Here is a 12286-nt window from a genome sequence, read left to right as displayed (position 1 = left end):
GTCCCAGCTATTCGGGAGGCTGAGGCACGATAAATGCTTGAACCTGGGAGGCGGAGATTGCAGTGAGCCGAGATAGTGCCAATGCACTCCAGGCCGGGTGACAGAGTGAAACTCTGTCTCAAAAAAAAAAAAACAAAAACAAATATGTATTGGACATCAATGGAAGCAAATTATTGTGCAATGCGCTGAGAAGATGCCTATAGACAGACATGTCCCTACCCTCTAAGAGCTTACTGTCTGCTAAGAGTCTCAGAACAACTAAGTTCATTGAAGTACTATGACAGGACAGGACAGAGGCAGTTAACTCCAACTCTGAGGCCATCTGATAAGGCTTCAGGGAAGAGGTGGCATTTGAGCTGGGCCTAAGAAGGATGAGGAAATGGGAGGAACAGGGTATCCAGCATGAATGCATGAAGGAGGTGTGGCTGGAAGGTAGGAGGTGCTACACAAGGCGCAGATTGGAGCCAGACTGTAGAAGGCCTTGAATGCCACATTAAGAAGTTAAGTTTTTAGTCATTTGCCTTTTGTGCCAAGGATTAACATGATCAAAATTGTCTTTTCCCAACAGAACTCCATGGAGAGGGGCAAAACTCAGCTGAGAGATCAGTGGGCGGCCTGAGTGGGTCCCCTTGATGACCTCATGGTGGCAAGTGGAGACTCTGAACTTGAGGACAGATAGTAGGAATGGAGGAGGACTTGGTTTTCTTTCTTCTTTAATCTTGTTTCTTTTTCTCGTCTGCCTGGCCCTTGCTCTCCACTCCACTCTCGTTTTCACTCTTCCCTGCCCTTGGCATAAGCGTTCCTGCGGACTCTGGACTAAAGAAGCTATTGAGCCCTGGGTTTAGGGCAAATGCTAAAATTTAAAACTGGATCGTGATTTCCATTTCCTCTTCCACGCAGATGGCAGGGGCTTACTCTGTTCATGAACTGCTGCAAAATCCCACCTGATCCTAAGCCCAAGAATCATTTTAAGAAAATGATATTATCCATCAGTTCTAGATGCTCTTTCACTTTTTTTTTTTTTTTTTTTTTTTTTTTTTTTTGAGACAGAGTCTTGCTCTAGCACCCAGGCTGGAGTGCAGTGGCACGATCTCAGCTCACTGCAACTTCCAACTCCCTGGTTCAAGCGATTCTCCTGCCTCAGCCTCCGAAGTAGCTGGGACTATAGGTGTCTGCCACCAGGCCTGGCTAATTGACACTCTACCTCTTTCGTTTTATTTTTTAAAATGGAAACAGGGGTGTTCAGGGGAAAAGAATGGCAACCATGAGTCAGTTCATTTCTGGATGATTCCGTGTTACCATCTCTCATGTAAACACTTCAGATATGCACATTGACTTCCCCACTGCTATTTCAACAACATATTTCATGCTTTGGAAACACTCTAGCTGCATCTTGGTTTTAAACAAGGATAGACTCCCTTAGCACCCTTCAGTTTCTTGTTCCCTCCTATTCTCTACCCAGCAAGGTATTTGCCCCCAGGAATGTTTTCTTTCTACATAACAAGATCCTGAAAGTGATGTCATTCAGACATCACAAAGCAGAGCTCTGTGATTTTTAAACGACATCCTTCGCGCTGGTCACTTTTGGTTGGTGTTTTTTGTTTGTTTGGATTTTTTTCAATTTTTTTATCAGTGGAGCAACAAACCTTTCACAGGTACTTCAGCTTCCCTGAACAAGATTGCATTTGACAGGTCGACACTGATACATTTGGATTTCTTTTTCTTTTCTCTTTTTTATAATTAGCTGGAGTTAAAGGAAAGTGCTAGAAGTGTGAGGTGAAAACTAATTACCATAATTTTATGGTGAAAGCAAGTGACTAAATCTAGCCTAGTACTATACTTGAATCCCTATTCTGGCCACCACACCTACAAGAGATGGGTTTTTGGTCTCCATGGCCCCGTCATTACATTTTGCTCTGTCATTTCACACGCTGTATAAAGTACAGCAAGTCATGCTATAGGGCCAGCACAGTGTAGAGACACTGAGGCTGTCCTACACCCCTTCATTCTAGCCCTCCTTGGCAAAAAGTTTCAATCATTGCCGTCATCTGAGGCAGTCTTTGATTTAATGGGTAAAAATCCAGGAATAATTAAGAAAATAATAACACATATCAAGCAAAAAAAAAAAAAAAGCCTGGTTTAAAGAAGAACTCCCAGCAGCACTGAAGGCAGTGATTCTGCATCTTTGAGGAGGGAAAAGAGCTCTAGAAATCAAAAGCAACAGCTACCAATGACTTACTAACCTTCTCCTAGGCAGAAAGGAAAAACTTACTAATTCATTCTACTTTTTCCTGGTGAGATCATGGGGGTAGGAGAAGATTAAAAATTTTCTCCCAAAGTTGTGAGGTTTGCAAATAACTATTTTTTATCATAACTAATTTCATAAAATAAAAATTACCAAAGGGCATTGTTGTTTTTGTTTAATCTGAGAGTAGGACAAGCATTCTTACATTATGTATTACATTATACTGTTATACTATTCACTGCTAGCCATTGCTTGAGCCCTGAAAAATGCATTTATAAATTATACAATAGAAGCTTCATAGCACAATTCCAGTTGTTTTCCTTCTGTTAAATTTGTAACTGTATCCTGATTTTCTCTCTGAAGACTTCTGGATATTTACAACATAAGGAAAGTCTTGTTTCCCTAACTCAAGGCCTTCAATAAAAACACAATCATAAACGGCATTTCTATTTAAAACAAAAATAGAAACTTCTAGAAATCTTCTTTGTAATTTACAAACAAGGAATTTTAATTCAACTGGATTCTCCAGTATCTATTTCCCAGGATTCATTCACAGTTGCTTTCCAGAAAACATTTTCCAAAAATTATGCCAAACACAATGTTATGCATAACTTCCTTGCTGAATATCTCTAGTCTAGAGCTAATTTATTTTTCTCAGCTGTGCCTTCCGAGCCTTCGAAACTATTGCTAAAGTCTCCTCCCTCGGCTGACTTTAATTATTCCTTATCAACGTAATTTCTGAATGTTTCACGGAAAAAATAGAAAGGAAAATATGAACTATTTTCCTGAAAACACCTGCCTTGAAACAATATTTCAGAAGTAACCAAAGAAAACAATAGATGGTGTGCAATTTTCATTTCAGGTTCCTAGCTGCCCAGTGAGAAGTTGCCTGACTGCCAGTTGGAGGCCTCCTTAAGGCCCCAGTTGATGAGCTGTGCCTGTTTCCAATCCTAGGGTGACTTTCTCACCACTTCTTAGGGGCAATTTATATCCTGTGAGTTTTGTCAAGTTGGGAAGGGCCTACCAAATGAGAAGCCATTTGCAGAATCAGGGTTTGCTTCAAAGGTCCTAAGAAAATCCTTGAGCCATCATAGTTGAAAAACATTTGAAGATTGTTCACTTGAGTAAATGCTTAAGCTTGTCCTCCCTTACTTTCTCCGGCCTGTAGCAATATTACTCACCCTCAAAGAATTCATCAATATTCAACTGACTCTCCAATTTGCTGAGGTGGCAAAAGGAGTTTAATAAAGAAAGCGGTTGCAGTTTTTCTTTAGAGAACATGCTACAAACTCAACTTTTGTTTTATGTAGCTGGAATCTTCTGCCCTTTTACTAATTTAGGTGGGGAAATAAATGCTTACGTGTAGCAACCCAAGCAAATTTACCTACGAAGGCAAGCCTTAAAAGCCCAGCAAAGCCTTTCATCCCAAGGGCACAAGAGCTTAATAAATGATTTCTCTGAGGATTTAGAAGCGTGTTCAGTCACGTCTCACAGCCCGGCAAACTTTCGGTCTTGTCCATGAGGGGTTTTGAAAATGTTAGCAGGGAAACTGTAGCGTAGTAATAAGAGTGTTCAGCGCCCACCGAAACTAGACGAGTATCAGCTGTTTAAAAACCTTTCCTGAAAAAGAAAATCTTGCTCTGTTAAAACCTTTTTGGTTAATTTTTCAAAACCAGCTTTGCAGACCCTGGAAGACGCTACTCTCTTTTCCCTCCCCGCGCCCCGGAAAAGAGCCGCAGACGCCAGCGAAAGGCTGCGCAACGCTTGCAGTTTGCAGCGTCTTGGGTCTGCGAGATCGCCCTTGCAAAGACATTTCAGATTTTCCATTAGCTTTACATAAATATCACAGTAAAATGCATGCGAGAGAGTTAAGTAGCTCAAACTCGAGCGCTGAGCACAGGAGACTGCGCGGTTTTATTTTGGTAAACTGATTTAGTGTGTGTGTCCGCGCGTGTGTTGCTGTTTTCATTTGGCACCTGATTTTTTTCCCCCAGCGCTGGCACGCGGTTCTGGACTACCCCGCGCGCCGTCTGCAGGCTGGGACAACTACGGCCTCCCTCTGGGAATGCGGGGGCCGGCCGCGGGCCGCGGTGGCGGCGGCTGCGGCTGCAGGCTCGCGGCTCAGCTCCTCGCGGCCTGCCGGTTTCTTTGCTCTTCTGTGGCGCAGCCGACTCGCCGAGTCTGAGTCGGACCGGGGGTTGCTGAGAGCTGCCAGGAAGTCCCCAACCCGCAACGCCCCCGGGGCCAGCGCGCTAGGCAGCTCCTCCGCGGAGCTTTGCGCTTGGCAGCCAACCTTCCCCGAGGCTCCGATGGCCCCTCCTGGACTGCCCAGGGCAGGGCCTCTGCAGGCCAGCTCTACCCATTGCTCTTCCCGTCCAGACCCCGCTGGCCTTGAGCCCTGCTTGCTCGTAATTTGTCCCACCCGGGACAGGAAAAAGAAAAGAAGCCGGCTTCATTTTCTTAGCATTCAGGCGCTATTTTATAAGGGAACTCTTCCAAAATTTTCATTATGGCATTTTGCAAATATTTAGGAAAGTTGAAACAACGGTACCACGAACGTCTGTTTACCCCCCACCCCCAAAAGGAAGCAACAACTGTTAACATATTGCAATGCTTGCTTCCTTTCTGTTCTCATAATGTGTGCATATGTTAGCTGCATCATTTGAAAACTGCAGATACCGTGACACTTCACTTCTGTACACTTCAGCATGCATCTTCAAGGATAAGGACCTCCTTACGTTCAATACCATTCTCACAAATACAAAATGTTGCATCTAACATTCAGGATAAGGGCTCGTTTTTCTCCGGTTTCCCCACTTCAATCTTAAAAATCAGTTTTCCTTCTTGTACTGGGCATATATGGGTAAACAATTACTTCTCCCTGTGTTATGCCCACCAAAGGACTATGGGGCTCACCCTGTCCCAGGGCCTCTCTGAGAGCTTGGTGGGGTGGCGAGGGCTGGGGCGTCTCGACAGACCGCCACTCAAACGCGTGGGGAGAGCGCTGCACTCACGCGGTCTGAGACCCCGGTTCCTTTCCCAAACCATCTCAGGTACCCCCTGGAAGTAAGAAGCCTCGCTGAGCCACCTTGCGCCCTCCCGGCAGCTCAAAGTACACCACCAGAGGAACGGTGAGCGCGGGGTGGCGTCCGTCGCGGAAGCCTGGGGGTGCACGCTGCGCTACCTCGTGCCCTTGGCTTTGCCGTTTGCCATCCTCGGCTTTTTCACCCCAGAGTGTGATTAATTTCACATTGTCTCTCCCTATTCGGCTTATTGTTGGTTACTCAGGGCGTCCTGTGTCTTTTTTGGCCCTCCCCCGCCACGGGCCAAGGCTGCGGAGTCGAGCGCCTGCACAACCCCCTTCCCTCCCGCCCCCTCCTCCCCTCCCCCTTTCCGCCCCCGGGCCCCGGAGCCAAGCGGGGCCACCGGGGGGGGGGGGGAGGAGAGCGCCAGCAGCGCGTGGCCACGCCCCCGGAGCCGGCTTTTTCTAGGGCGGCTCCTGGAGTCTCTCCGCCGGCTGCGCCGCTCGCCTCCCAGGGAGCGCTCCGCGCTGGCCCCTCGCTCTGCTCCGCCTCTGCCACGCCGCTCTCCGAGCTTCGGCCTCAGCCAGCGCCTCCTCCGCGCTGAGACCCCAGCTCTCAGCTCTTCGTCCCTGTCGCTCCGTGTCCGGCACCTCGCGCCCTGCAACCTCGCCGTCTCCCAAGTCCCGGGTCCCGCTTCTGTCGCTGTCCGTCGATGTCCGTCTGTCTTTCGCTCGGTCTGTCTCTCCGCCTCCCCAACCCTTCCTTCCTCCCTCTCTCCCTCGCTGGCTTGCACGTTCGCTCGCTCTCGAACGCGGCGAAACAGCTTCGCAGGCAAATCCCAGAAACCTTTGCAAAAGCTTGCAATGAAATTTAAGAAGTTCTTCGATTTCGGCGCCATTTTCGAGTCGAGCCAGAGGTGACATGCGATTTTTAAAAAAAGGTCTTGGTGGCTGGCGTCTTTCCCGATTGTAGCGTGGGTTGCGGCAGGCAAAAAAAAAAAAAAAAAAAAAAAAAAAAATGGGGGATAATTCTGAAAAAGTGCTGTAGCTTTTGGGGCTTGTAAAGCATGTTTGGGGGGCGGGGTGGGGGGGCAAAACTGACCTTTAAAGTGTTTAACAAATGAGTGCGGCCGGGAAATTCTCAGGAAACGGACTGGGGGAAAAAAACTAACATGGAGGGGCGGGGAGGGATTACTGAGTAAGGGGCAGTGACCGACTGTCAGCCTCGCTGGGGTCAGGAGCGACTGGTTTTGACAGAATATAAATGAACTTTTCCTGACTCTTATTTGCAAGCAGTACGTTATGTCTTGGAAAGAAATGTGTGATTAATTTTACATTGTCTCTCCCGATTTAAAACTTTCAAGATTGTTCAGTTTTCCCTGTAGGGAACTTGACATTGGGAAAGTTTGACTAGAATGCGCCGAGGGAAGGTACATTGTATTTTGGGGGTGTGGGGGACGAAGGCAGATGCAAAATTAAAAGACAAAACGTTGTAAAATGTGAACAGAGGAAGAGGCGTATTCTTTGGCTCTTAAATCATTTAGCCAAACACATTGCAGTTCAGAAGTGGGTGGGGCTATGGCCACTGGAAAGTATCAATTCTTTGTCTATTGTATCAGCGAATGACCCTCTCCTGAAGTGACGAGAAGCCCCTTGGTATTCTCTTTTCGTAAGTAAATTTCAGTCTAAGGGGAGATATGTAAAGTAGGGGATCGAGGTGGCTTTTTAGGGGTATAACTCGTTGTACTATCACTCGGAGAGATGAAAGGGGTAAAGGTGAAAGGTATAAATGAATTCGATTCCAGTAAGTTTCAGAGCAATCTGGAAGGGACCTTTGCCTTAGATACCGATGTTATTTTGAATGAACTTTTGTTTTTCTAAGTAGTCAACTAAAGAAATGTTAAATTAGGAGTGAATTTAATTTCTGACATGATGGCTCATATATTTATGTGGAACAAAATATTGGGAGAAAGTTGTGGAGTTTTAAATTATAATTGTACATTTGCTAAACTTGTTTTTTTTTTTTTCTTTTTAAGGGCAGCCAACGACATTTTTCTCCATTAATCCCAAAGTCAGTGTAAAAGTTTGTAAATATCATTGCCAAAACAAGATGGAACGTAGAGACACTTGATTGTCCCAATTTAGGGAATGGGGTTATTATCACTAATGACTTTGTTTACCATGACGTGTAGTGTATTTGTTAGCACTGGATCTCAGTCTGGATGTTACTAATTTTATACTTAATCTCCTTAAATACTCTGCACATTTTATTAACTAATAGGACACTTAACATTCATTGTACTAGTTTTGAAAAACCAACATAATTTGTAAATGTAACAAAATACAATTGGACACTTTAAATGTTTATTACTTGTGCTGAAATGTATTTTGACTTTCAAAACCATTACAGTTAGTGGTGATTTGGTTGTTTTAGGTTTGTGATTGAGGATTTCGGAGTCGGTTTTTTTCTAATGCTTAATTGAATATTGTATTTAAACAAAAAGGCTTGCATGTGACTTGTTGCTAATATGTGTCCATTTTAAAAAGGAAAAAGTGGTATCTAATGAGTTAATCATTAAGGAGTATGCGCAGTGCCGGCCATTTCAGGACATGTAAGAGTTTCTGTGGAGCTGCTTGAAACAGGAAGGAGCGACTTGACATCAAGTATGTCAACTTTTTGATTTATGTTTTCATAGATGACATTGATAGGTATAAATTATTCATGAATAAGTTTGAGTAACTACTTTAATATGTAAATGTCCAGGTATTTCATCTACGGAAAGTTCTGTCATTCTTGAAGCTCTTCAAAATAGCAGGGGTGTTTACTGTAAGCATAAAAACACTAGCAGGGCATCTAATGCTTTTAAAGATATACACTATCGCTGCAACATATATTATATATATTAGAATCAGCTAAAGCTACCAGTGAGTTTTGGTTATTTCCTTCCAGTCATCTGCATCCATTTCCAATAAAGGGGTTTTTTTTTTTTAATGGGGTCAATGAATAAGACTTGTAATATGAAGCAAGAAGAATTTTCACCAAGACTTTGAAGCTGGCAAGAATGATCCAGATGTACAATTGCCTCTACCTAATGTTATTCATCTATTTTCAAAGTAATTAGATTCTCTTACACACTAATTCCTATTTCCCATCGCTCTTCTTTTCACCACTACATTTTTCCAAGATTCATCCTCAGGGGAAAAAAATTGAGAGCCACAACTTCGGCTCCACCTGCAGCTCCTGGAAATCAAATGGTGAAGTTATAAAAAGTACCTCAACTTGGAGTGAGGTGGCCTAGTCATAACTGTTACTCTATTCCTTGCCAAGGGCAGCGTGGGGTGGGGTGAGGCGGGGCTTCCTCCAGTCATCCAGTCTCTGTACCCGCAGGTACCCCGGTCAATCCCCCTTCGTTGACTCCAAGGGGATACAGCAGCAATTCATGTTTTGAAGTGCTCTAAATGGTTCAAAACGTGAAGTGCTGCTATACCCCCTTGTGGGGAAGGAAGAAGGTGGGATATGCCGGACCGAGTTCCTGCCACCAGGTGCCCGCTCCCCACCAGGCCGGCTCAGAAGCAGGTAGGTGGGTGGGGGTTTGCGTCTTTCTGGCGGGTCCTTGGCCCTTCCTATTCCACGGACAGGGCGGTATTCGGGGGAGGGTAGTATTCCCGGCCAGGTTGGGGGTGGCCGGCCAGGGGCGCGCCCGTCGGCGGTGGGAGCCGAGGAGGGAGGCCGTGCCCGTGCTCAGCCGTGCTCTAGCAGCGAAAACAGTTCTGCAGTTAGCTATCAATACTCTGGAGTATTGTTTCCGCTGCCAGAGTAAGTCTGGGACTGCCTTGAGGGCCTACCCAGCAGGTAAGTCTTACGCCACCGCCTGCGGCGTCTGCCCCAGGAGCAGCGAGACCCAAGATTCCATCAAACGTTTGCCTCGTCTGTGCATATGTGACTGGGCGTGAATAATGCATCATTTTGGCAGCCCCTTTCCTTGCTGAGGGAGAATTAAACATTTGGAAAAAATCCCAATCAGAATACCACCCACAGGACAACGAAGAAAACCCATTTTTAGTCCCCAACCATGAAATGGGGGGGGGGCGGGGGAAACTGGAAAAGGAGTAAGGGGAGAGGAAGGGTGCACAGCTACAAGAGGTCCTCACGTCTCTGCGGTTCCTGGTAAACGCGCTCCTATCCTGAGTGTGGAAGGAACTTAAGAGTTCAGGAAAGATCAAAGTAACCGGCCTCTTCCCCACACTCGCGTCCTCCCTTCCCCGCTGCTGGGTTGGGGGGCTCCGTGGAGCTCCGGCACCCTAGAAGAATTGGGTGAGGCGCGAGGCCTTGCGGGCGGGTGAACCCAAGACGGCGTGAAAGGCGCCAACCTGGATCTGAGCCCAAGGCTGCTGAGAAGTGTGGGGGCCTTGAGGGGATCAGCGTTTCTAGCTTCTTTGCGCCCTCCTTTCCCAAAGATCTACCACAATTCCACCCTGAAGGCGTCCCCCGCCCAGCAAATCTCCTTTGTAGCCCCAGGGGCGGGACAGGAGCTGTTGATTTCAGGGGCCCTTCTGGACTCCAAAACTCCTGGGCACTGTTGCTTGTGAGTGCTGCCCAACTGTCGTCCTGTAAAATCACCTCCGTCCCTCACTGGGCTGGCCGCCTGAGCCTTCGGTGAGGAAATGGGGTTCCGCATTGCCTGCCTGGGAGCTTGACAGCCTGACTAGAAAAGGGCTAATAGTCTTTTTCTGTGCAAATCACTTGAGCTAATTATTTGATCTGAAGCATGGGCAGGTAAAGGATCATTGGTGGGCATGGGGAAGCAGGCATGGAATCTTTTCCACACTTTTTATCCCCTTTTAAAAAAAAGCAACCAAAACACACACCGAAACCCCTCTGGTCTTAATGGGCTAGCTGGAACTGGGCTTTCCGGGCCAAGAGTGGGCCCCTAGAAGTTTCCCAGTTTTGGGGATGGAGGGGGCGGGGTTCCTGAGTCCAGAGCTGGAAGTTGGGTTCAGCGGCCCAAGACGCTGGCTCTTCCAGACTCCTTTGCGCTGGGGCAGTGCGTGGGGGCTGCTTGGGTCCCTCCCGGCCTGCCGGGACCCTCAGGCTCCCGGGGCAGGACCAACCCACCCGACCCAGTGGCGACTTCCAGGCCTAGAAGCCCCCACTTTGCTCCCTCCCCACTCCGGTCAGCCAGCCCAGGGCCCCTCAGGCCCAAGATCCCCAGGCCCAAACGGCGAACAGGTCCCAGTATCTGCCTGCTTTTGCACTTGGGGGTGGAGGAGCCACCTCGTGACGCCCCTTCTGCCTCTCACCAGCTTACCCCTTTCTCCCCGTTCTGTAGGCTTCCCTCTGGAGCCAGAAGGAAGCCCGGTGCCAGCCAGCCTTCCCGAAGGACTAAGCCCGCACCATCCGGCTTCCTCCAGTGGGCGCCTGCAGGACCCAGGTGAGACACCGGAGCGGTTGGGGATGTGAGGGACAGAGGGCAGCGAGCAAGGGATCCTGACTTGGGGGCGTTGCCTTCTGGAATCCAAGAGGCCCTTTGCCTGGGTCTCCCGAGATGCATCGAAATTGAGCTTGTCCACGTAGCCCCCTGACTGCGTGGTGCCCTTTTCTGACTTAAAACATTCCTTGCACCTTTATTTACACAGTCCAAGTTGCAGTGTGCCTAGATTTCCTCCAAGGACAAAAATGTGAATAAAGCAATATTTTAGCCAAACATTTCCGTGTCAATTAAGAAGATGGCAATTCGTTCCAGACTATAAATTCTCTTTAACAACTCCCTAAGGTATTCTTTTAAATTGTTTTTCAACATTGCTAAATATGCATCATAATGTGTGGGAGACTTGTATAAAGTGAATCAATTTATAGTCTACTGATTAATTGACTCGATGTTACCACCTCCAAGGAGGCACCTTTTCACTGTTTTCTCATTTTTTCCGCAGCACACGTTATCTGTTAGTGAGGAAGCTGTGTGCACGTGGCATTGTATAAAGTTTATTAGACAGACGTGGCTTTTAAACTAGGAGGAGCTTAGTCTAACTCTAAATATAAAATTCCACATTTCTGTAAGTTGTGAGACAAGATACATAGGTTGCTTTGATAACTCAGAACTGAGCATAATTTTTAAAAACTTTAAATCACAGGAATGTTTTTTTGAAGGCATCCAGCATCTCCAGTTAGCAGTACTGATTTTTTTCTTTTTTCTTTTTTTCCTCAACAAAGGAACACTACATCAACACTCTTGGCGGGGATGTGGACACAGAAGACTCCTGTTTCAAGAAAATACAATCATCTCTCAAAGGCTGTAATTTATATGCATTTTAAAACTCTAGGCATTGAAAACCACCCAAGTGTCCCAAATAGAAGGGTAAAATATAATCAGTCACTCAGTGTAATATTATACATCCTTTAAAAACGTTATTGGAAAATGTTTTATGATCTGTAAGTCCAAGGAATCCTCTCCCACCATTTCTTTCTCCCCACTGTTCCCCCATACCCACACTTCTTTGTTCCAATTGGCATGTAAACTTGGTTTTCCCGCCAAATGAGTCAGTCATGATGGGAACGTCAATTGATTTGAACAGATGTGTGTCAATGTTACTTGGAAAACTAGATGCCAATAACCAGGGCCACAGAAAAAGGCAGTGGTTGCAACTCTGTAAAAATTTATGCATGCACACAGACAAGGACTAAAGTGGAACCCCACACAGGAAAACAGTGGGCTGTACCCCTGTGCTGGGACATTGAATGACTGTATTCTGCTTTTGATTTTCGTTAATATGGGCAACTGTCCAATTAAAAAAACTCCTAAGGACTCTGTAGTGCAAATTGTTTTGCTGATTGTTTTAAAACACCATACCTATCAACTCATCAAGGCAGATGGGGCAGCAGGGGACTGGGTTCATTTCCTGAATCCTGGACTACTATAAAGCTCAGGGCAACATTTGCAGAAAACCTGAGCCTGTGAGATGGGAGCTAACTTACAGGCAGCTTTCCTGAGACTGTGCAAGATGAAAATAAAACTAGGTTC

At 46.4% G+C, this 12286-nt stretch overlaps 1 protein-coding gene across 3 annotated transcripts; it reads left to right on the top strand.

Annotated features, from left to right (window-relative positions):
- The first annotated feature begins 5757 nt into the window (after positions 1–5757).
- Positions 5758–12070, top strand: LOC100894936 (uncharacterized). Of its 3 annotated transcripts, none has more exons than XM_078362896.1 (4): positions 5758–6184; positions 7304–8844; positions 10598–10699; positions 11479–12070. In XM_078362896.1, the coding sequence occupies exons 2-4, from the start codon at positions 8727–8729 to the stop codon at positions 11562–11564; spliced, it is 306 nt and encodes a 101-aa protein (XP_078219022.1). In that variant the 5' UTR covers positions 5758–6184; positions 7304–8726; the 3' UTR covers positions 11565–12070. The 3 variants fall into 3 exon arrangements, with proteins under 3 accessions (XP_078219022.1, XP_078219023.1, XP_035144593.1); XM_078362897.1 differs by adding an exon at positions 10905–11041 and having other exon boundaries at positions 5758–8844; XM_035288702.3 differs by having other exon boundaries at positions 5758–8844.
- Positions 12071–12286: the final 216 nt, after the last annotated feature.

This window comes from Callithrix jacchus, chromosome X (genome assembly GCF_049354715.1).
Source record: "Callithrix jacchus isolate 240 chromosome X, calJac240_pri, whole genome shotgun sequence".
NCBI classification, from domain to species: Eukaryota; Metazoa; Chordata; class Mammalia; order Primates; family Cebidae; genus Callithrix; species Callithrix jacchus.
The sequence above is the reverse complement of the archived record's forward strand: the minus strand, read 5'-3'. Positions and strand labels throughout refer to the sequence as shown.